Genomic DNA, 25,550 nt, shown 5'->3' on the forward strand with positions numbered 1-25,550 from the left:
CCCCCTTGTGGCGGATAAAAATATAATTCTAACTTAAATCTAAGCATCAGATATTGTTTTTTCTCTCTTCTCTTCTTCTCCTCCTTCCCTCCATCCATCTTCCTCCTTCAGGGCCAGTCTAACCAGTCTAAACTGTGAGCGAGACCATCCTCTTGGCACACCATATGTTGTCTTTCCACACAAAAACATTTGCCCCATCTCTCTCTCCCTCTCTCTCTCTCTCTCCCTCTCTCTCGCTCCCTCTCTCTTTCTCTCTCTCTCTCTCTTCCTGTCTCTCACTGTTTCATCCCATCTTCTTCCCACTGGCCCCATTGGACCGGTGGTTATAAGCTCCCGGTGACGTTCCTGGCCACCGCCCAGGCTGGGAACTCAGTCAGGTTGAAGAGGGGAACGCCCCACGTGGTTATGGCCAACATTACCACCGCCACGCCGATCAGGTTCACCCCGAAGCCTGCCTTCACCTGGAGGAGGAAGGGGAAATAAAGGACATGAGGACAAACATGCAGGGAAAATAAAAGCCAAATGGAATTGTGCCAAGAAGTGTCTACGTAAAAAACAAAGAATCAGCTTCAGCTTTTTCAGTTTTCCAAGAGTTAAGAAATAAAATAAATCTTCAACGTTCTGATTACGTAAAACAACTTTGACACACTGTACCCTCCAGCCTTTCGATGCTGCAGGTGCAGAACGAGCATGTGACTTTGTGCGTGTGTGTGTGTGTGTGTGTGTGTGTGTGTGTCGTACCATGTCGCTGATCTTCACGTGGCCGTAACTGAAGACGATGGCGTTGGGGGGGTTCCCGACTGGAAGCATGACCCCGAATGACACGCACATGGTGGACGGGATCAAAGTGTGGAGGGGGTTGATGTGCAGAGTCTCGGACTGCACGGAGGGGAGGGGGGGGGTGAAGAGGAGAGGAGGAGAGAGAGAAAGAGAGGCGGAGAGAGAGGTGGTACATAAGAGGGGAAAATGAAGTTGAGGTGAGGAGAAACGATAGAAGAAGAAAACGGGGGGAAGAATACGGTGAGAGGTCAGAGGTCACATGAGATCTACTACATTCTCAGATTGAGGTGCAGCTACACTAACACAAGAGTGTGGGATAATAATGCTCCCTGCTCACACGTGCACACGAGAGTAGGAGCCAATAATCCACATGGGGGAAGCAAAGACAAAGCTGTAATGCTGAAAATGGGCTGAAGGAAACATGTATATTCTCCAAAGCTGCGTAAACAACCCTTTGATAAGAATATGGGAGGAAATGTGTTTTCCAGGATAACAGCCCCACTTGCACTGACCTGTACACTGTTGCAACCATCCTTCACGTTAAGTATTTAAGTTAAGCAACAAGATGCTAAAACTGACTTCTTATTTTTTATGGTAAATTTTTAGTTTTTAGTTTCAGTTTTAAAAATCTGTTTTGCAACATATTTAGATATGTTTCATCTAAACACACAGATCACAGTTTTCCTGCTTTGGTGTCTCCCAAACTAACAGGGTGATGAGCTTTGAGCTCTGCAGACTGTCCTCTTCACTTGTCTGCACCCACTGCAGATGTTGTGCTCATACCGGTCACATATTTATATTCAAAACCTCTGTCTCCCAACTGATCTTTTTGTCTTTCTTTTCAGCCATACCACTTCTCGTTTTTTTCCCCGTCCCGCTCACCCTCTGCCTGACATTTTTTTCATGGTCATTAACAAGAGAGAGCGTGTGTCGTGTGTCGTACCAGCGCAGACAAGATGGGCAGGAAGACGGTGAGTGTTGCCGGGTTGGAGGCGAACTCAGTGACCGCTGACACCAGCAGGCAAGCCAGCAGGGTGACGGCCCAGGGAGGAAGACCACTCATGGGCTCCAGCTGTCTGCCGATCCACACCGACAGGCCTGACACCTGCACGCACACGCACACACACACACACACACACACACATATATAGACAAAACACACGTGAGCATCCTCAAACGCTAGTCAGTCTCTCACCTTCATGATGCAATGATGTCTACCTGGACCTCTGCTCCTTTGATCTTACATCCTTCATTTGAATCAAGGTTGTGTTTGACAGACAGTAACACCTTCTAACTTCCATCAAATGATCAGTACCAGATTAAATCCAGTTAGATGCATCTGAATCATATAATTTAGATCTGAAAAAATCATCTGAACTTCTCATCTAGCTCCCCCGACCTTCACGAGAAAACCTCAGTCTAATCTTGGAGAAAAAAAATTGGTCCCAACCCTCAACATACCCCTAAAATGCCACAGTGCTGTGATACAACGACACACACAAACACATGAACAGTACCTTGCATCCAGCGGCCAGTGCATAGCCTCCTCCCACCAGGATGACAATCTCCCACGGCATCAGTCTCTGGAAGTCCTTCCAGGTGATCATGGGAGCCAGCGGGTCAGACTCTGAATCATCATCTAGTGATCAATACAGCGGGGACGCTAAATTAGCATTAGCATTGTATTTATGACTTTAAAATCATTGTTATTTTTAGTTTGTATATTCAATATATAGTATATATAGTACATATATTTTCAATATATTCCAAATATTGCTTTTTGTTTTTAAAACGGTTCATTATTTACTGTGTTTTGCTAAGGCTGGAAAATTATTTATTGTATTGTATATGTATAATATTTTTAGTAATTTCCTGATCATTTCCCAGAAACTTAAAAAAACAACCATACAAAATACAAACTTCCTTGAAAGAAAAGGTGCATTTAAACTGAAAATATTCATTTATTATTATTCATTTGTTATTGGAGGATTTATCACCCAAATGTGTTGTATATGTTTTTACATACATTTTTGTTTTATTTCAGCAGACCTATTGTGCACTGATGAAAGACTGCCCAGCAATTAATCTCAATGTATTAGCAGTAAATACTGTTCATGTTATATATCATAATGCAAAAAAAAGATTCAAATTGTTGAAGATCATTCTTATAGTTTGCAGTTGTTTGCCTGAACTACATCAGCCTCTCTTTTCTGTGATGGTGTTTACAGGTTCAAAGACTGAGTGTCAGCACTAAACCATCATGTGCTAAGCAGCGTGAAACAGTGATAAATAATAAATGTTAGACTTTTCCAGTGTGTTTCAAGCTGTTGCACAGACATGGAAAACACCAGCGTCTGAAGCTGAGCAGTTTCTCTGACCCACTGAACCTGCAGCCTGAAGGCAGTAAATCAACCTGCAGAGCATGGTGACACAAACAGGGGCCTGTTGGAACAAGAGCTACTCATTTTGAATAAAGCCAAAATATATACTCCCAAACTTAAGACGTCATGGCAACTGTGAACGCTTTTGTGTTTCTATTGTTTGATTAATGCTTCTCTGAGACCCAGATGAATGGAGTCAACCATAACAACCACGTTGTGATGTTCGGTTATCTGATACGTTAAACCCCACCCGGCTGGTGCCCTGAGGAGATGAATCAAACATAACACAGGTAAATGAAAAACTGCCAGATGGACGAGAGCATGGTGCTGACCTGTGTCTCTACAGCTGGAGGGGGAGGAGGAGGAGAAGGGTCGCCTGGCAGGGATGAGGAAGAGCAGGAAGCCAAGAAGCACAGACACTGTCGCATCAGTCCTGTATCCTTTCCTGAGAACATACAGCAAAAATTAAAGATGGAGAAGAAGAAGAGATTTCAATATTCACTACATAAACCTGATCTGATGGTACACCTGCAGGCCCTTTCCTTATGTTTCATGACAAAAATGTAAACTATGGGTTTAAAGGTCCCATACAGTATAAAGGTAGATGTCCATGTGTTGTTTGATTATAAAGCAGGTCTAGGTTCTATATTAATACTGTGAAAGTATCAAAGCCTCAGTCCACAGAGAAATGCACACAGCCTGTATTCAGAAACTGAGCCTTAAAATGAGCTGTCAGAACTTTTGTAACTTTGTGATGTCACAGGATTTGGTTTCTCTGATGTTTACCTCAAATCTGCTCTCTAAAACATTTGGCCAATCAGAATCTCTTCTGATTGACTGACCGACCTGTTTTTACTAGAGCTCCAGAGAGAAGCCTGAGAAGAGGAGATGTAAAACTACATTGAGAAGGTTTTTAATTCTTTATACCACAAATATATCTTCTTATGGATCAACACGTCAAATAAAACACAGGAGAAGATGGAAATGTGGGACCTTTAATAATCAAGGTTATAAGTTCAGATGCGAGTGCATGCATATACAGTGAAGTCACTGACATACTTAAAATGTATATGCACATTTCTGTCCCTGTGACAGTGTGACCACTGATCACTGTCTGATCTCTAACACATGTTAGTGATAACAACATCATTCGTGGTGGTGTGTCGCAAAATCGTGGCCACTTACTTCTCAAAGAGAGACGTCCAGCCGGGCACGAAGCCTGGCTCTCTGGTGAACCACAGCAGAGTCATCAGGATGAAGAAAACACCGGTCACCACCTCTGGGTAACTGGGAGACACACACACACACACACACATACACAGAAACCACAAAAAGACTGTCAGCAACAATTACATGAGTGATAACATTGTGTCATGTCTAGATGTGTGAGTAAGATAAACACACATACACACACACACGTCTTTCCATAATCTTAACTATCACAATTACATGTTTAACCCCAACCCAACCTTAACTGTAAAACCGAGTCTTAACCTTCAAACAGTCCTTAAAGCAGTGAGGACGAGACAAATGTCCACAACATACATTAATGTCCTCACTGTGATAGTTTCAAACTGAACCTCAGACAGAAATACAAGCCCACAGTTTACTGTTGTTGTGTATTGGGCCTTTAAAGGGGCTATGTGTAAGTTGTTCTGCTGCTGAACATAGTTTCTTGTCAGGAGCAGGTGGTGGTGATTGTCACTTGGCAACAGTTTCAGCCATTGTTGCAGTTACAACACAAGAGGTTGTAATACGTCAGCGCTACGTCTTCAGGGCAGACTGGAAGCTAAAGAGAGTCGCTATCAGAAAGTGACAAGACGGGCCGGGGCTAGCTGGTTAGCATGCTAACTTCAGTAGAAGAAAAGACGTGATAGAGACAAGAGTTGAGGAATGAATTTGATGTTGAACTCAGAACATTTCTTCTGGACTGGTAATTAAACAGTTAATGCTAAAGTTAGCTATGTAGCCGTATCAAAACTTACAAATAGCTCCTTTAAACGTCTTTTATTACACAAAATGTGTGACACAAACTTTTTATATCTGTTTGAATGGTATATTAAGCTTGACATTTTTGCAGAAGTTATAATTGCTAACAAATCTAAATCTGATCTTAAACTCTTGATTTTTTCCATGAGTTTCTGTGGCTAAGACCTCCTCCAAATGATCCTGGAGTGTTTATGTGGTTTCAAAGTTTCCACGGCAGTTGGGCTGAAAATCACCTGAATATAATAAATGTGTTAAACACAGGGGGGAGACACACTGTTTTTATTATTATCACTATTGCCGTTACATTACATTAGTCCCCACAGGAAACTCCCGTGAATACAACCTCAAACACTACATGGACATCCAGTCGGGAACACACACACACACTCACACTCACAGAAACACTTGTACACACCTGATGGGTCCCAGTTTTGTGTACTCCTCATGGATCCTCCTCTCTGACAGCATCTCTCTCTTGGTTTTGCGTTTCTTACTCAGCGAGCATGTTTCCCTGAAGCTGAACACACAACAACAACAACAACAACAACAACAAAACATTCAACCACACGGCAACCTGACACACTCGCTCATGCAGCCACAGGACACAGAGCGGCGCCGCGGTTCAACATCTATAGACAGAGGGACTGTCATGAGTCTATAATGATAAGATGTTAAAAAGTGGACGCACACACAGTAATCACACATCAGAACACTCACTTGCAGCCAAGGAAGAGGAAGTGCAGCCACAGCCAGGTGAGGACCAGCATGATGATGGCGATGGGGAAGCTGAAGATGAACCACGTGCCGAAGTTGATCACCTTTGCGTCTGGATAACGACTGGAGAGACACAGAGAGAGGCACATACTGAGTTTAGGATGTCTGTGTGTATGTGTGCAGGTTGTGTCCTTTCACATTTTATCCAATGGTACCTAGAGGTGACATCAGGAAGGAAAGGAGCTGGTGAGAAATGTGTCACACTGGTTTGATGTGTGATTTATTGAAGATTAAAGCCTAAACACAGTCTCTTTAAAGGCTGAACCTCATGACCACTGAGCGCTCTTGTCGTGATAGAAATTGAACCTCATCAGGGTTAAGAATAACCATTTGAACCGCATCAACCGCACACCTTGACCCTGCATGTGTGTCGTGTGTTTGCTCTGACTGACAGCTGCTATCGCTCCCATTTTCTTATCAGTGCAGCAGCAACAGCTGACTCTCGGCGCTGATAAGAGGCCAGTCAGTGTAAGTAAAGCCTGCAGGGATGAGGGGTCACTGGACATTCACTGTAGTTACAGTGGCTGATGTGTTCTAATCTTCTGTGTGTCTGTATCTCCTTCACCTCTGAAGGGAAGTCAATAAGGGATAACGGCTGTTACCTGAACTAACCTAATCAGGACACCTCATGAGAACATAAAGGGCACTACTTTACAATAAGGCACCAAAAGGTTTTATCTGGTGTAGCCAGTGCTTCACAGATCAGTTATAAACCAATACTTAGAAACAATTTTTGGTTTGTTAGGTTGTGAATAATACTTTTTAAATGTATCTTGATGTTTGATGCTCGACCTCCAGAAAAACAGCTGCAGAGCATCTGGATGAAATTCACATATGCAGCATTGTTGTTTCGAACTTCAACAACTCATGATAGAAGGTTTGTAATCACAGTTGCAATCACAGTATTAGAAAGTGCACCTAGCAGAGCGCAGACCTCCGCTAAGGCCAAACAACCTGCACCAGATTTCAAAGGAAATAAATCAAATTCGTAGCTGATGATTCAGAACTGCCCCAAAATTGAATGCTTTCTTCCCTGGACCATGAACCAGCCCTGCGCCAAGTTCAGTACAAATCCGATCAGTACTTTTTGTGTAATCCTGCTGACAAACAAACAAACAAACCAACCAACCAACCAACCAACCAACAGAAACAGGTGATTACATAACCTCCTTGGCAGAGGTAACAACTACACCTTGATTGGTTGTTGTGAAACCCTTTATTAGTGGCTTAAAACATTCATAATAACAAATGACTTACTAAATTTAGTAAGTCCGTAATGAGAGACTCGTGACCCTTTGTTAATGACTTCCTATATTTATAATTGTAAACTCAATGTTTATTAGAAATGATCTTCTATCAGTGACTTGACTGTTTGGACTGGTCAGCAGGGAGATTCTTCACAACCTCATAACCAAAAGCTCTTACTAATAGATTTTAACTGATTCATAAATCATTAGTAAAATATGTATAACATTAATAAAGGATTAGTAACAACTTAATGAACTTTTAAAAAAGGGTGCCTTACTAAAAAGTAGAATAACTTAATTTTGAACACATTCCTAATGTCTGATGAGAATCTATTATTTTAGCTTTCACAGTAAATGTATTTTCAAAAGATGCATTGACACTGCCAGCTTCTTTAGTAGTTTCTGGAGCTGTCTGATGGTTTGATTACGGAGCAAGTAGATCAAGAAAGTCCTCTTAATCCACCCGGGCTCAGTGACACGCAACAAAGGCCCAAGTGACCGGCACTCGTTCACTTGAAGTGAGCTTTTGGAAACAAAAGAGCGACACAGAGCGAAGCAACGGCACATCTCAGACCTCAAAAAGAGACTTTATCCAAATGAGCAGCAGAGAAATGTAGCAACAGTTCCTGTGAGGCTTCATTTTTAGTTCACTGTCTTCCTCTCAAAACCAAAACATGAAAAAAATTTCTCTGGAGTTGCTTTTAGATGTTCCAGGACTTTCTGGTTTCATTCCTCATAATAAATCTATTGTGAAAGAGGATGATCCATGATATCACTAATACAAAGTAAGTAAATTAATCTGCATCCATCAGCATTCTAACACTATTATTACCACTGCCTGTGGTTTGTGTATTTCCTCCAAAGCTCCACGGTGTGAACAGGGGAAGAGGGGCCACACGTGAAAATAAGTCAGTTATTCTCTGTTTTATTAAGAAAAGAAAAAAGTCCTATTGACTGTGTCTGTGTCTGTGCAGTGGTTCGTCTCCAGTGCACTTAAAGCTCTAACAGAGTCTCCACTGCTGTGTCATTCAAAGCTGCAGAGGTGATAAAGTGTGTTTGCTCAGACGTGCTTCACTGAGCGCTGTGCTGTACGGACACTAATCAGGGTAAAGGTGACATTCAGAGATGATGATGATGATGACAATGATGACGATAACGATTGTGCTGCAGAAACCCTGCCCTCTGCTCTATATCCCTCAGGCATCCATCATATTAATCTTAGTTTGAGTGCATTTACAGTATATTGATGCACTGGAGAATGAACAAGGACCAATGGAATCAAATTGAATCGAAATCCAGTTACAACATTGTTTCCAAACCAGTGATGTAATCCCTACTGGTAAATACAAAAGTAGGTAAACTATGACTTCCAGTTTACCAATGTTTGTTTGTCTTAAACCAATGAACATGTCTTTAGTTTGTTAGTGTTGAGGATTAAATGAGAGTCTCTGCACCAGTGTACTAACTCCTCTATCACAGGACCATGTTCTGTCTCTGTATCAGTTAAAAGTAAAACTGTGTTATCAGTATTGTTTATCAGAAATCTACCTGGATGCTGAATGATGCAGCTGTTGGTTCATAAAGTGAATGAAAGAGGAGACAGATCAGACAGCCGCTCACCTGTTCTCACTTGCTGTGTTCTGCTCGTTAGAAAATCCAGAATCCAGGATATAAGGTGAGCACTAAGATGGAAATGATGGCTAAGCCTTTCTGTTCAAGTAAATATATCAATCATATTTAAAGTACATGAAAAATCAATACATAATAATCTCACTTGGCACCTGGATTAATCCAGATGTTTGTAAAGCAAATTCAACAAGGTTAGAATCACATCCTCGACTCCCCTGAGAGTCTAAAAAGCTTTGTACTTCAGATTATGTGGCTCTTCGTCAGTTTTTTAAAACCATTCATGATAAAAAAAAAAAAAGTCAGATCAAACTGGCTGTTCATCATTTAGACCAGAGAGGAAGATGGATTCCCAACTGTAGGCACAGGGATGATCCGACAACGGGAAAAGTCAGGGGACAACTCATCTGAAGGGGGACGTGAATGTCTGAGATATTTCACTAGTAAAGTGAAAAGTTACAAACTTAAGTTTTGGAGAACTGCTGTTGGCTTTAGATGACAAGTCAGAGATCATGAAAGTATTGAGGATTTATCCTCAGAGTACCGTGGACATCTGTACCAAATTTCATGGCTATCCATCCAATAGCTGTTAGGATAAAAGCCAAAAATATAAACCTCATGTTGGCACTAGAGGAAAAGTCAGGAGATCATTGAAGTCATTACACACAATCCTGGTGGAGCCTCCACCAAAACTACTACACCAAACTACAAAATGAATAAAATATCATCGAGATCATCGAGCAGCAAATGCAGAAATACTGAGAAAACAGGAGGTTCTGTATAAATCTGTCTGTATATACGGCTATATGTTTAAGTGTGTGTGTGTCTGTGTAGTGTTGACAACAGAAGGTCGGATATTTATCATTCACCCCAGGCACAAGGTCAAATATGTGTGTGTGTGTGTGTGTGTGTGTGTGTGTGTGTGCGTGTGTGTGTGTGTGTATGTGTGTGTGTGTGTGTATGTGCGTGTGTTGTGGAGACAAGCTGATTGTGTGGCCTTGATGTACTCGCATGGACACAGACTAAAACTTGGACTGACTGACCTAATCACACAGCGGCCTTATTTACCAGCGGCCCCTCCCTCGTGAAGTCGACCCGATGCTGTTTCTACTCTCACAATATGTGAAAAACTTCACTTCAGTGCTTTGTGTTTCATTTCAATTTATTTGACTGCATACAAATATAATTTGGGGTATTTTAAAATTCACTGCTTGGACTGTTTGCTGCTCCTGGTTAATATTACCTTGGGATTACAACTACTACCACACACACACAAACCCACACGCACACACACACACGCGCGCACACACACACACATCGAATCAAAAGCTGACCTTTGTCCAACAAGCTGCGACATGAAGGAGGCCATTCTGCCGGGCTTAGCGCCACGGCTGGAGGAAATCGGCTCTGTTCGGGCTGCAGAGGCTGATTAGTTTGATCTCAGACCCTGAATGCGCCGCAGACACTGAGTTAACATGAAGTGTTTGAGCCCGACCGGCACAGCAGCCAAGAAATCACTCAAGCTGTAAATATGATTGTGTCTGCAGGCGTCCGGAGCTAATGCCAGACCAAAAATATCTCTCTGATACCAGCACAGAAGAGTTTTCAAAGCTGCTTTAATATCTATTTTTACTGTCAGTGGATGGTGGATTGATTGTCAACTCATTACACAAGTGACTGTGTGTTTGTGTGTGTGTGTGTGTGTGTGTGTGTGTGTGTGTGTGTGTGTGTGTGTGTGTGTGTGTGTGTGTGTGTGTGTGTTTGCGCATGTACCTACGTGTTAAACTGCTCAGCAAAGATGAGGTTGGTTGACGTGCCGGTGATGGTGATGAGTCCTCCGATGGTCGCAGCGTAGGTGATGCTGAGCGACAGGCATTTACAGATCATGTGATCCCTCTTGGTGGGATACTGCGAGTCCCTCCTGGCCCTGACCCGCTTCACGTTTGGGATTTCGATTGCAACCTAAGGAGAGAGTGTGAAGAATGATGCGAATGAACGGAGAGTGTACCTGACGTTAATTGATCGTAAGTGGGAAGAGAAGGGGGGAGAGGGGGGTTTGTTTTCGCTTCTCTTTCCGGCCTCATTAGCCTCCAATAATATGCTCCTAACCTGCGGCAGGTGTCCATTGGTGTGTCTGATGAAGCCGTGGTTTGAAACTGGCCTCAGACCCAAACCATTTACCTCCGCAGTCTGTACCTGAGGACGAGAGACAGAGACTTCACTTACAGCTCATGGATTCCTCTGCTCTGCTGCTCAGTATCTGACCAGTGTCAAACCCTCACCTCGCTTAGCGTGGAGAGCTCCTGTTTAGTGCAGTCACTGATGGAGAGAGATGGAAAAACAATGGTAATGAGAATTAATGGTAACAAAAGCCATCAGGACAGGCAAACCAGGCATATGTTTGGGACCCCCGATAGTAAAATAGGCCCTTGATGACCCCTCCTATTGGCACATTTTGCAGTGAGAACTATAAACCTCTTGAACCTCACGTAAAGACACAATACAGTGCACTGCTGTTGCCCCAAAACCCCCTGTAAGTGGGTCCCCTGATGATGCGTGCTGTAGCTAGCATCTATTGATAATCTGCATACGAGGCGTTTAGGGGAAATCTGTAAATTTAAGTGTCTGCAGGTGAGGCGTTTAGGGGACATCAGTAAATTTAAAAGTGTACCGATAGTCTGCACGTGAACGAGTGGCGTCTGCATATGAGGTGTTTATGGGACATCTGGGGGCATCCCACAGAGTCTAGGTTTGCCACTGAATATGTTAACACAGAAACACACAACACACACACATGTACCTGTCGTTGCGGTAGAGCAGCTCCAACTGGTTCTTGTCCAGGTTCTCTTCTTTGTCTGAAACAGCTGTAGACAACAACATTCATTATCACAGCGAATCCACAATCTGCTTCTCTAGCACAATATCCTTTTACCCCCCTGGAGCAAGACGTACCGCTGTCGTCCTCGGGGGCCTCGGCGGTTTCAGAGTCGTCATGGCTGTCGGCCAGACCGGTGCAGATGAGCTGCTGCAGGACGGCCTCAGCTATGGGCATCACCATGGCTGTGGTGGACGTGTTGCTGAGCCACATGGACAGAAACACGGTGCAGCACATGAAGCCCAGCACCAACCTGGATGAGAGAGAAAGGGGGACGTTGACCCATGTGTGTGTGTCTGTCTTTAGACCTGTGTAGTAAGGACATATTGATCAGTCTTTACCTCCTCAACTCCAGTTTTGCAACAGGATTAAGTGTGTATATTTGGGCGTGCATGTATGTGTGTGTGTGTGTGTGTGTGTGTGTGTGTGTGTGTGTGAATACAGCCAACTCAATGCATGAACGTGTGTGTGTTGCTCACATGCCAGGCTTGGCCCCTGCGATCATCACCATGCGCAGAGCGATGCGTTTGTGCAGGTTCCACTTCTCTATGGAGGCTGCCAGGCAGATGACTCCCATCAACAGCAGAGTGGTGTCTTTACAGTACTCAGCTGCAACCTGAACACACACACACACACACACACACACACACACACACACACACACACACACACACACACACACACACATAAATGAAGCAGATCCAAGGAGACAGGAAGGAGTCACGGGGCCTTTTGCTTTTCCCTCCTTCACCCACTTCCCTACTTCACCCTCCTCGGTTTGGATCAACACTTAGTTTGCCAATTGTTCTTTTTAATCTGCTCTACTTCCCACCTGCAGGGTTCACGGCCTCACAACATTGTATAAGCCTGTGTCTGCTCACCTCTCACCTAGAACCTGCTGCACTTCCTCCTCCTTCAAACACAACTTCATTACCCCGTGTTTGTCATTTCCATGGTGGATGAACACTCAAAAAAAGAAAAAAAATAGAAAAAATAGCAGTTCCTCAACCACTTGTGCTTCACCAAATAGCTAGTTCAGCCTTTAAAATTCCCTCTATCAGATATTTGGAAAGTGATTTTATTGATATTTCTACAGTTGCAAATAACAATTTTCTCTTGATTAATAGGTTAGTCTATAAAATTGTGAAATCACAATTTCACTATCCAAACAGACGTCGCCCAAAGGTAATCAATTTATGATCAAATAAGACAAATGCAGGCAGGAAATCCTCACATGTGCAAAGTTGTAAACAGTGGATAATCATTGCTTTGCAATGACAATATGAGCTGTTATCCCACTAGACAGGAGGATTAGACAAGAGTAAATAATAAAACTTTTTACTGCTCACTCACTGCTGACTAATGAAGGCTTTAGAGAGCTGAGATATGAGCTCCAGGTTTGAAAAACCAGAGGACATATGCACCATACATGCCCTTAAGACTGGTCGTCTGATTCCTGTCTCCTGTAGTTTCTCAGTTCATCAGTCAGTTCAATCTTCAGTCTTTGGTTTGAGGAGAAACTTAAGAGACTTAATATTTAATAAAATGAGCTCCGCTCTGAATTATCAGCATTCAGCAGCCAACAGAAACAAGCTTTAATGATTCAATTAGTCGTGGATCTTTAAGTGGATCTGGCAGTGACTCATGTGGGAAACTGGGGGTATGAGGGGGAGACTGGGAGAACCATAATAGACTGGAAATGTTGCATAAAGCTCTGCGCTGGCATATTTACAGAACAGCATCACAAGAGGCTTACAGCAGCTTTGTCACTGTTTGTCAATGCGATTTGGTCACATGAGGTATACAACTCACTTTTTATGTAATGCTGATAAGAGAGGTGAAGAAGAGAGGGTTTAATGGAGGGGAAAGTAAGAGTGTGTTACTAGTATAAAACCAATCATATCTTTACCAGGGCGGAGAATCAGACAGAGCCTGACGGTGCTTGGTGAAGTGTGTGAGCGGCCGGGTGGAGGCACATGTGAGCGCACGCACGCACTCAGATACGAGAGAACGCTGAGGAACATCGGCAGGATAATGATGATGAGTGCGAGGTTAATGGGTTTTTTTTCTATACGCTCCATAGAGTCACGGCTGATAAAACCTTTACAGCCGCGCAACGACGCCTCTGGTTCACACTGACACGTAACACAACAAGTAACAGAGCGCTGCAAAAGCCCTGATGGAAACCCCTTAAACACACAAGTGGATCCAAGATGTTGCAACGTACTCAGTGCAGTTCACAGCACAGAAAGCCCTTTCACCCATTTTCTCTCTGATCTGGAATTACTGTACATCCACATATACAGCAATCTGATCAGCTGACTCTCACTACCAGCACAGTAACACGAAGTAACACCCTGATATCCCAGCATTCCAGTTCAGCCCAACACCGTTCACCGCCTGCCCTAAATAACACAAGCGCACTGTAAGCGTTACACACTGGAGCATTTACAGTCAGAGCCACTGTTTACTCTGCATACGTTTATCCTTCCCAAACCTAAAAGTTACAGATAAAGTGACGTCTTGTAACGGACAGTAGATGGGGAATGGGGATCCTCAGTCAACATTTCAGCATAGGCTTATTCAGATTAAGGCCAACAGAGTTCATTATTGGATACGTATACACACACACCAGTGACACCAATTATGTCTGTATTTGTGTTGAAGAAATGTAAATATCCTGTCTATGAGGTTCATTTGTTTCACTGTGCAAAGATCAACAACTCCTCCAACCTGAACGACCATACAGGTTGTTGTTTTTTTAACCTCTGATACGACCCATAGGAGTGTCTCCTGAAATAACGCCCCTACCGCGGCAGTCGTACCAGACCTTGGTTGTTATGGTTACAATAATAAACATGCGGACCACACCGACAGCGATGTGCCTACCTTCGTCGCCATGGTTACTATAATAGCGACCATTACTTGGTTAGATTTAGGCACAAAAACTACTTGGTTAGGTTTAGTAAAAGATTGATGATTTAGGGTAAAATAAGTAGACATGATCTTTGTTGTCATGGTTACAATATAAGATGCTGGTTTCACAACATGTGGAGGAGTCCAATTCCATTTTTATTTGCTGTTGATTGATAGAAGAGGATGTTGTCTGGCAGTGATGAACCCACAGAAAATTATCACCCAACTCTTCAGCCTCATTTAGATTCTTATCTTTTCTAGCTCAATGTTTCCAGCAGCAACAGGCGGCCATTTTTGTTTAGCAAAGGAGCTGTGATACGTAAGCTAACTGTGCTGCTAATGAGTCTGAAACAAAATATGAACATTGTTTTGGGGATAAAAACTAGAAAACGTTTAGGCTACGTGTCAATCTACAGTCTACAGACAGGAGAGACTCACCTCGCTGGACTTCAGTACCCCAAAGAGCGGGTAGAGGAAGGCTGGGACCAGAGCAGCAGCGCCCAAGGGAACAGCCTCTGACACCCAGTAGACTGCCGTCACCATCAGCACGTACGCGCAGCATGCCTCCTGGAAGAAGGATAGTGAACATTGAATGCCTCATCACCTGCTTCATATCAGAAGAGACACAGGTTTGTGCTTCTTTTTTCAGGCACAACCAAAAGCAGACATATTTAGACACATATGGCAGCTATGAGAAACAAGCTAGGTTAGCTGTGTTAGCTAGGTAGCTTTATGCTGTGCTATCATTGGTCTCATGTAATTCTCTGTGAATTTCCACAAACATTGAACTATTCCTTTTAATTGTGACAGAAAGTCACAAGGTTCAGAATGACACACACACATCCATGAGCGTGCACACAAACACAGACATGCACTTTTAGGCTCATTCAAATATTACAAATATTTGTGCATGCTTTGTGAACTGAAGTGTTGTCAAGATAGTGGGGAGTTTACGCATGTAAACAACACAAACAACACAAACACGCACACTGATGTTGCATTAATCTGTTTGTGGTTATATAATATCAACATACCAGTCCCTCATGCCGCTCTGTGGCAACGGGCTTAGTGACAGGCTTCAAAACTAAAGAGGAATCTCGTGACATTTGTTAAGACCTTATGAAAATGAACCTTATAAATCACTTAAACCCCAAATTCAAGCTTCTTCCAGAGATTCAGCTGCACTTTAAATTTAAATTCTGGCAAATTTAACATAATATATTGAGGATAAAGCATGAAATGTCCTTCCTGTTCATGTTTTTCACCCTGGTTTACAATATTATATCCGGATAGTGTTTTATTTGTTTCGTCTCACCCGCCCACATTAGCCTGAAACATAAGCGGTTCCCGCCACTGACACATGCTGTGTGAGCTTGTAGTACTTTTACGTAAGCAGAACATTGAGTATAACATCTTGCAGTAACAGGTCAGTTAATCTCAAATTAATAAACCCAGAGGGGGGAGAATTAGCTGCAGGGCTCCAGCATGAGGCGAGTCCAGACCTGTTCAGACCTCGCAGCCACTTGAACCATGGACTTCTCAGAAATACTGTTAATATGATAAATCACCTGCTCAGTGTATTACACTAACTGCGACTTTACTGACTACTGATTAAATTGCGTAACAAGTTTCATGCACCTTTTTTTTGTGGGCAATAATCAAGAACATGAAAAGATGTAAATTACAGCCTTTCATTCAAAAAATCCTCTAATATAAATATAATTTTTTTTTCCTGCAGTGGGAAACATACACAAGCAGAAACAGCTGGATCCAAACAGTATGTTAACTACAGCTAAACCAATACATCAACCAGGTCGACATGTTGGCCAATATCATCTTATAGCAGATCAATATCAGTATCAGTGTGTATGTCGGGCGACAAGCAACAAGAAATTGCAGGAAATTTAGAAACAGTATCATTATTACACTGTTTGTCCACAACAAAGCACTGATGAGATGATTTTTACACTGTACACAACTCGTCCACACAATTTAAAAAAAAAAAGCTGTAACTGTGAGTTCTGTCTGTGAAAGGACTCAACACCCCGTTAACTTCTTCTGTCGTTTGTTACATGGGGGAAACATGAAACCTCAAGCCCCAACTGCTTCCTGTGGTAGAAACTTGCTAAATAAATCCACACAATTAAACCTGACTCATAACAATAAAACTCACAATAGAATGAAACGATCTGGCGTTAAAGAGTCAATGTACTGTATGCCTGAAACATTCAAGACTTAAGCATTTATTTTCACTCAAGAAATACCACAAGCAGGTCACAGTCTCATCCTAAAAAGGCATAAAAGTCAGATTTTACAACATATATATCTGTCACACAGCCTCATGGTACCTGTTGTTGCTGCTTGTGTCAAAAAAGTAAAAAAAAAAAAAGAAACAAAGAAAATCTTAAATATAAAGAAATCCTGTGAAGTGACACTGAACTGCGCAGCACCTGCAGAGTCTGCGATGCCAAGATCGAAGATGGAAGCTAAATTTAATTTGTCTCTTTGAGCAGAGAACGTGTGAATTACAGTTAGAAGTGATGATTCAATAAAGAAAGGTTAACATAACAAAGTCTGCAAATAAAAACATAGGCTAAATAAGACAATTTTTGATAGGTTGACACATGATTCTACACCTGATTGCAAGATTGTTTTTATTCCTTGTTGCTTGGCCTCTGGTTGCTCTGAGGCTACGTCCACACTGATGTGTTTAACGCCGTTTTAAGACAAAAACGATCTCAGTCCAGACAAGTGCTTTACCTCCGTATCAGAAATAATCTCCATCCATACTATCACACCTGAAAACACATATCACATGACCATTCACATACACTGGACATGAGCATACTGGTGTAAACAGGAAACAGATTGTTTACTCTGCAGCTGCAGTTTTGTTTTTCATAGTTTTGTTTTGTTTTTTTTTCCGACAGCACACTGAGCGAGATACAGGAAAGTCAGGGTAGAGAGAGAGATGAGACCCAATCAGGGAGCGACTGTGGTCGTCTACGTCATCGTTTCCAAGAGTCTAAGTTTCTGCCCATCCAGACTAAAACGCCACCCGGCAGTTTTCAAACTAAAACGGATCCAGCAGAAAACCCTGCAAACTGGAGTAGTGCGGACGCCAAGTGTAACCGTAGCAAAAGAGATGCGCTTTAAAACTAAAACGTGTTAGTGTGGACGTAGCCTAAAGCCACAACCTGTGCCCCTTTGTGGACGCTTTACTGTGGATTTACAAGGAACTTGGCAAGAGGAAAGAGGCATTTCCAGGCATTAGGCACAGCCGCTGGATTAGGCTGAGAACAGAACGAGGTGTTTGGGTTCATAATCAAAGAGCCTCCACAAAGAAAATATTACAGCAGTTTCCACCCCCTCAGAACAAATACCAATGTCATAAAGACAGAACATATGATTAAAAAAATAATAATGTCCTCCTGCGTGTTCTTCCACTCTCAAACACAACTTCACATTCAGGAAACATGAGGTGACTGAGGAGGCTGATGACAGGATTAAAGCACAGCAGAGATTGACCTGTTGATCTGAATGGGAAGAGGAAAAGAGAGGTGGCATGAGGGAAGAGAGGACAAATAGATAAACAGAGACAAACAGGGATGAATAAATAAACACACAGGGACAGAGATGGTCTGATTCAGCAGTCACTGATCATGGATTATCTGTTTATCAGGGGACAGTGGCCACACAAAGAAGGCGGCTTCAATCAGATCCTTAAAAATTCATCTGAGCTTCTGTTTTTCTTCGTTCTGTTTGGCAAGTTGAAGCCAAAGTGCTGGGTAAGCAGAGAGGCAGGCGATGTGACCTCTGTGATAACCAGACTTTATACTGAGACGTGTCAGCGAGCAGGAGTCAATACACGCTGGTACTGTGATGGAAGAGAGCCTGTGTTTGCTTTAAAGTCAAACCTGCCTTAGAAGTGAAGTGATCATTCTTAAAAATCAAGTTTGTATCTTTTTAAGAGAAACAAAAGGAGTGACTGGAATATGAAAGAGCCTCATTTATTTACCTGCAGGTTATGTTTGCAGCAACTGACATTTTTTTTTAGGTAAATAGTGGACGCCAGAGAAGCAACTGCTGCTGTGACAAGCATGAAAATTTAAAAACTGGGCGAAAGTTCACTTGATTTTCTGAGGCGACAAAAGAATGTGATGCTGGAGACAGTGTGTGTGTGTGTGTGTGTGTGTGTGTGTGTGTGTGTGTGTGTGTGTGTGTCAGCAGGTTGCACTAGGAGGTTTGAGCCATAATGGAGTTTCTGGAACAATCAGGTTTGCTGTAACTCCTGTAACCAAACATTAAGGCCTGTATCTGTACTAAAATCATTATTATTATTATTATTATTATTATTATTATATCATCAATATTATTTATATTATTTGTAGCTTTAAAGAAGACAAACAAAATGCTGCAGACTGAAAACAGCAGTCCTGGCCATATGGTTATATACAACTTGATATATATATATCTTATGTTATGTTACACCATGGCCACAGAGGATCCTGGTTGGTCAGAGGGTGTGCACTACTATTACATTTTTCACATTTTTATTGTTAATATTTTAAATGAAGAAAAAGTGATTATATTAAATCCACCTGACTTGCAGTACTTGTCTTTAATTAATCTTCTTTTTTCTCATTACTGTTATGCAGCAGAACAAAATCCTCATATGTGAAAACCTGCTTGGCGATAAACCTGATTCTGATTCATTAGCAACATTAACAACATTAGCATTCTACATTAATTAGCTAAAGGCTACATTTTTTCTGCTAGTCCACTCGTTTTGTTGGCTACTAGCACAGAATTACAATTAAAAGAGGAAGTTGCACCAAATCATGGATGCACTCTACTGTCCATAGAATGAGGAAGATTGTCCCTCCTGACCTGTGCAGTTATGAAAAGTAACTCTCTCCTGCCCCCTGCACTTCCCCTTTGGAGCTACTAGCTTCCCCATCGTGTGCTGCATTTGCAATAATACATAATGCAACAAAGGGCTGAGGCTGGGATTGAACCAGAGACAATGCAACTTTATAATGTAATTGAACCACAAGTAAATACTATTAAAATAAATTTGTAACGATGCATTTGATTTCTTATTGACTTTATCTTTATGCACTGTACAAAACAAGCTTTTTAGGGATCGACTGATTATCGGCCTGGGCGATTATCGTGGTAATATTCTGCATTATCAGATTATCAGTATCGTTACTTTTTCAACCGATAACCGATAAAATAAAATATCGCTGAGTAAACGTGTTACTGTGTTACATTTTAAAAGGGGAGGGGTAAAACATCTTATTTGGTGATAATGATAATCTATGATAAAACTACTAAATTAAAGAACATCTCTAGGCTGCCAGGTGTATCACTTCAGAGGTGAGAACAGCACCAGAATCAACCAATTAATTCCAGTCAGACACTTTGCAGCCTGTGCATACAACTGATAATTACTAATATACACTCAGTTGTCAGTTTATTGGGAACATGTGGATAAAACTTATGTAGTCTAATATAACGGTCATATAACGGCCCTGAAAAAACCATATCGATCGATGCCTAATTATTTTCACTAGTGAGCTTAGCCATTTAGCTGAGTTAGTGCTAATTATAAAAATGTGTTCGCACAGTCACATTGGCATCAGTGTCTTTACACTGATAAATCTTTGACAGTATTAACTAACCAACACTGTGATGGAGCCTCATGTCAACACGAGGGTCTAGTATCTGCATGACCTGAAAGGTCCATTCAGCTGAGAGCGAAGATTTCCTCAAACCCTGAGTTGTTGTTTTTTTTTACAGCTGACAGGAGAGTTTCTGCCTCCACGTCTTAACAGTCCAGCCCATTGATTGTCTCATCAACTGCCTGTTATCTGTGCTCAGCTCGGGATATGGAGATGATTGGTATTTAGAAAAAAACACACAGTGGCTTGAAGACTCCTGATAGACAGATTGGGTCACAGCTGCTCTGGAAGAAACTTCACTGAACCAATCAGCAGAGGACTCAACTGACAGATAACACACACACACACACACACACACACACACACACACACACACACACACACACCCACACACAATCTGTATTGTACACATAATGCAGACAGATGTACACACAAAGCCAGCTTTAGTTTAGTACTCTGGTACAAAGTAGAACCTTAGAATATTTCATGAATATCAAAAACAGCAGCATTCAGCAATAGCAGTCTGCATTATTTTGTTTGTTTTTAAGATGATTTCCACAGATTTTTCTATGTAAACTAGTGAAACTATCGTGTATTAGCACGTTAGGCAATATTTTAAAAGGTTTCTGCTCTGCAAAATGTATTTTGTCTCACAGCAACTAATTTGTAGCAAAGAAAAATCTCATAACACTGGCAGCCAATCTAAAGACGGAAAATGAAGCTAAAATACTTTCATTTCATGTTTCTCTTTTGTGCAGTGACAGTGTAGCTACATAAATATGAATGTGTCTCTGAGACAGGGCCTGACCCTCACCTGATTGGTTCACTGATATATTATATAGAGGGAGAGGTAGTGAGACAGAGAAGAAGGTGGAGAGAGGGGGCGAGGTCGCTTTAACAAAGTTAAATCTAAATATTAGTATAGTTTTGAAAATGCTCCTCCAGGTTTAATGACCTTGTCTGATGATGAAAAACTTGTGCTGGTGGAGGACAGAAAAACTTATAACATAGCAAGTAACTAATGTATTAGTATAAGCAATTTACCTACAGAGTTTCTGATCAGACTAGATGTACATCTTATAATAATAACATATGAAGAGATATATGATGATTCCCTTTAATTCATAATTCCTTTCTTACAACCAGTCTCTATAATAATCAACAGTGTTTTATTTTATTTTGCCCTCTATTTTCTTTTATTCTTTGGTAACAAACGTCTTCACATGTGTCAGTAAAACACAGTGAAAATTAAAATGTATATTTATCAGAATTTATTCTTTATCAGAAATCAGCCTCTGATGCTGCTTAAAATACTGTATCAGGTATCTGTGAATATGCGAGTCTCTGCACTGATCTGATACCATGTCATTTATTAATAATCTAAAAAATAAAAAAATATTCAAAATCAAAATAGAAATCAATTCTTCTTCGGTGCTCTAAAGCAGTAGCTCACGCAGGAAGTTGGGCTATGTTGTCATTGGAAACTATTGTTTTAGGGCCAAAGAAGAATTGATTCCTGCTAACGTTAACCGTTAGCAAAATGTCAGCAACTTCGCAACAGGTTACACTGGGAAGTCCAAAGGAAACGTGTGCAGTATGCAAGGTTTAAAATCTGAGGGATGGCACTAGTGTAGGAAGTGTTATTTATTCCTAGAGTTATTTATCTTTTTTTTTAATCAATTTATTGAATTGCTTTATGACTGAAGGTCAAATTAGATAATAAAAGAAAGATTCTATCATTCATGCATCTGTTCGTGTTTTACAAAGGACTTAATCTGAACCGTACCACACAACAACGACTGCAATCATATCAGTAGTATACGGCTGTGAATGGTACCGGATCAGTACACGGTATCAGCTGATACACAAGTTCAGGTATCGAGTAGGTAAACACTAAACACTAAGTAGAGCTGAGGCTGATGGGAATGTTGTTAGTCTTGCAGGTATTTTGTCATAAACCACAGTATTGGATACATAGAAATCTTGACCTTTTGTGATAGATAAAAAGTTAAGTGAAGTTATTACTACTCATACTGAAGGGGAGACAGATGTCTGCACAACATTTCATGACAATCCATCCAATAGTTGTGCAGCCACTTTATCCGAAAACTACAAATATCAACCTCCTGCTGATTCCCGAGAAAAGTCATCGGTAGGATTCATCCTCAGGGGAACATGGATATAGAGAACTTATTGTCACTCCATCAAACAGATGTTGAGATATTTCAGTGGAGGACTAAGACTGTCACTGCCAACCCCAGAGCCACGCTGCGAGCACAACTACATCCGTCTTCCTGGGGATGCAAAATGGCACAAGCGTGACTCTGCATGACATTATTGATATCTGCCAATTGGCTCTCTGTCTCTGTCCTGGCCTGACTGCATCCAGCAGATGTTCTGTCCCGTAGCAGCTGGACTCAGTACCACTCCAAACACACACACAGTGTCACCCTGTCACATTCCTCACACAGTCTGGGGTCCCTGGTGTGGTAAGCAAGCCATGTGGGGGCCAAAATCCAGCATGGTGGTAGGTTGATTATATAACTTAATTGCTTGGATTGTTTCTTTCTTTTTCTTTGTAGTGAAGTTTTTGTTCTTTTGTTCTTTCTTGGCCTCATCCTGCGCCGCCTTGCTCCTGCCAAACACCCACCAGCCCTGACATAACAGCAGGGCTCCTGGGCGTCAGAGCTGACGGACAACGTGACAGCACATAACACTCGCTCTGAATATTAATCATGTTATAAGAAACAAACGCCTGTGACGCAGAGGAGCTCATATGCAACACATTAACACACACCTGTCACCACTAATACCATTACTACATGTTTAGCTGCTTCCTTATTTAGCACGTGTTGAAAAGCTACACGGCTAAGTGTTAATATTAACAGCGTGTTAATGAACATGTGACTGCTTTATTATTTATAAGAACATGAGCCAAAACAAACACACATGTTAAATTCATTTATATAAGCTTAAACTTAAATCATGTGAATCCTTTCAGCTGAGCCAGACGCTCATTTTGTAAAAATTAATATTTATTTTATTTTGAAGGCGATGTGCTGATGTTGATGATAACTGTGATATTTTGAAAAATGAAATACTGATATTGTGTTAATAATACGCGTGTTAGATGTTTGGGATCGTGGGTCTTTTGTTTATCATCTTTTTTGCCTTTTCACTTTCCATTAAGTGTAATTGTTGTGTTTGTTCACTTTTATACAGTTGTGGTCACAGACTCTCTCTCTCTCTCTCTCTCTCTCTCTCCACCTCGCCACACTGGTATTTGAGTCTAATTTATTTGCTAAGAAAGAGAGAAAACACACAATAAACAAAGTTAAAGATGAATTTGACTGATAGCATCATTATTATTATTATTATTTTCAAATTTTCTATAGATATCGTGATAAAATCGTTGTGAATTCTTCTGGTCACTAATCGTGGTATGTCTTGAATTAAACCATAGAATAAAAGGGAGAAACATCAGTTTATACCAATATAACCGATAATCTCTTTTTTCTTAAAATCTTGGTGCACATTGCACAAACTGAGCTGTCATTTCCCTCCACAAGGGTTAAAAATCTTTGCTTTTTGGAGGACTATCTTTTTTTCCAGGTGGTTTAAAGAGTCTGAGGATTCTGGGAACAGGAATAATCACCTTCTGGGTTTGTCAAAGATGATGTTAATGTGATGGTAATCCATGGGAGGCACAAACTGGATCACTCGGATCATAAGCTATTGCTCCTCATCACCACGTTTGTCAGTGGTGCCAGAAAACCCGGTCGAGCTTTTTCTCAGGACACGATGAACACGGCACTCAGTGCTTTTTCACAGGATATAGTGGAATCTGGCACGAGAGCATGTTGACAAGTTTGTAAACCAGACAAATCACACAGGTCTGAGCGTCACCGAACATAATCCACAATCCTACAAACAGTACAACTCCTGGATCTGAGAGTTTGACACAACAAAGAAACTCACGCCTCAAACTCTCCAAACTGCAACCTCATAGTCTCTGTTAGTTTAGTCGAGTTTAGTTTGTCAGACACTCACAGTGTCACGCTGCAGCTAAACTTTACTCAACATTTACTCTCACAGACAGCAGCGTCTCTGAGTCTTGGCAACACACAGTGACAAACGTTTTTTAAAAAAAGGTGACGCCTGTACAGATTGGATTTGTGCAGATTGAGATAATCCTATTGTTTCTTGTGCAGATTCATTCGTCTGAGGAAATTTTCCAAAAACAAACTTGAGCTGCAAAATAAAGAGAAACAATTCATGAGCCTAAATGAGAGTCAAGTTTTTTCTCTCTCTCTCTCTCTCTCTCTCTTCCTGATCTCCATCTCATCAACATGTCGCGACATCTCCTCTCCACACACACAGATCAGCTGATGATCGGGACAGCTCAGGACAAGCATTCATCAAAACAGAAGACAGAGTGGCTTTTGACTGGTTCTCTCTCTTACACACATACACACACACACACACACACACCAAAATCCCATCAGGACACTACAACCATTAGCAGCAGCCAGGAGGGACATCAACACATCAGCTGGAGGTTTTGTTTACTGCTGTTTTCTAGGTATTTATTAAACCTAAACTACGTTGTTTTCTCATATTTATTAACGACTCAATAACTCTTTTTAAATGTTGAAATAAAAAGCATCATTATTATGTATATAGCATGTATGGTACTTTAATGTATGTTATAGTTGTTGTTATTGTTGTCTTGTGGTATCTATGTCATACCACTACAGTAACCTACACTAACACACACTGGAACATTAAGCATGTATAATACTATTGTGTGACCTCGGTGTCTATCTATTGGTATGGAATGTATTGTTCTCCATATGGAAAGTTAACTGACTTATATGTTCTTGATTTCCAGTAGAACAGTCATATATTTCCATTTCAGTGACAACTAGTTAAACTTGTTTCTTAGTATTCTTCCCTTAACTTCCTGTTCTGTTACTGTGCTTATAATGATAATAAAATCCATCTGTTATTCGTGTCCTTTACTCACGCTGGTGGGGTGGATGAGCGGTAAGGGAAGCAGGGACAGCGGGATGAACACCACGACGATCAGCTTCCTCGCCTTCCACAGCTTCCTGAACAGATCCATCCTGGCTGCGGCCTCCAGCCTCATGGGTGACCCGGGGCTCTGGATCGGACCGGCCACAACTCAGCAGAACCGGGTGTGAGAGTCACAAACGGGGAAGTCTCAAACCACCGCTGAGCTTGGAGAGAAGTGGAGGAAGGAGGAGGAGGAGGA

General features: G+C 41.5%; 1 protein-coding gene across 1 annotated transcript; it reads right to left on the bottom strand.

The window, feature by feature from the left end:
• Positions 1-323: 323 nt before the first annotated feature.
• On the bottom strand, positions 324-25,550 carry slc13a4 (solute carrier family 13 member 4). The gene is made up of 15 exons (XM_022749276.1): positions 25,302-25,550; positions 15,027-15,155; positions 12,152-12,288; positions 11,750-11,925; positions 11,588-11,652; positions 10,907-10,993; positions 10,575-10,759; positions 5,868-5,987; positions 5,566-5,667; positions 4,347-4,448; positions 3,494-3,606; positions 2,298-2,419; positions 1,724-1,885; positions 742-879; positions 324-461 (listed from the first exon to the last, which is right to left on the bottom strand). The coding sequence occupies exons 1-15, from the start codon at positions 25,422-25,424 to the stop codon at positions 324-326; spliced, it is 1,899 nt and encodes a 632-aa protein (XP_022604997.1). The 5' UTR covers positions 25,425-25,550.

This window comes from Seriola dumerili, unplaced genomic scaffold (assembly GCF_002260705.1).
Source record: "Seriola dumerili isolate Sdu_G_001 unplaced genomic scaffold, Sdu_1.0 BDQW01000138.1, whole genome shotgun sequence".
Classification (NCBI taxonomy): domain Eukaryota; kingdom Metazoa; phylum Chordata; class Actinopteri; order Carangiformes; family Carangidae; genus Seriola; species Seriola dumerili.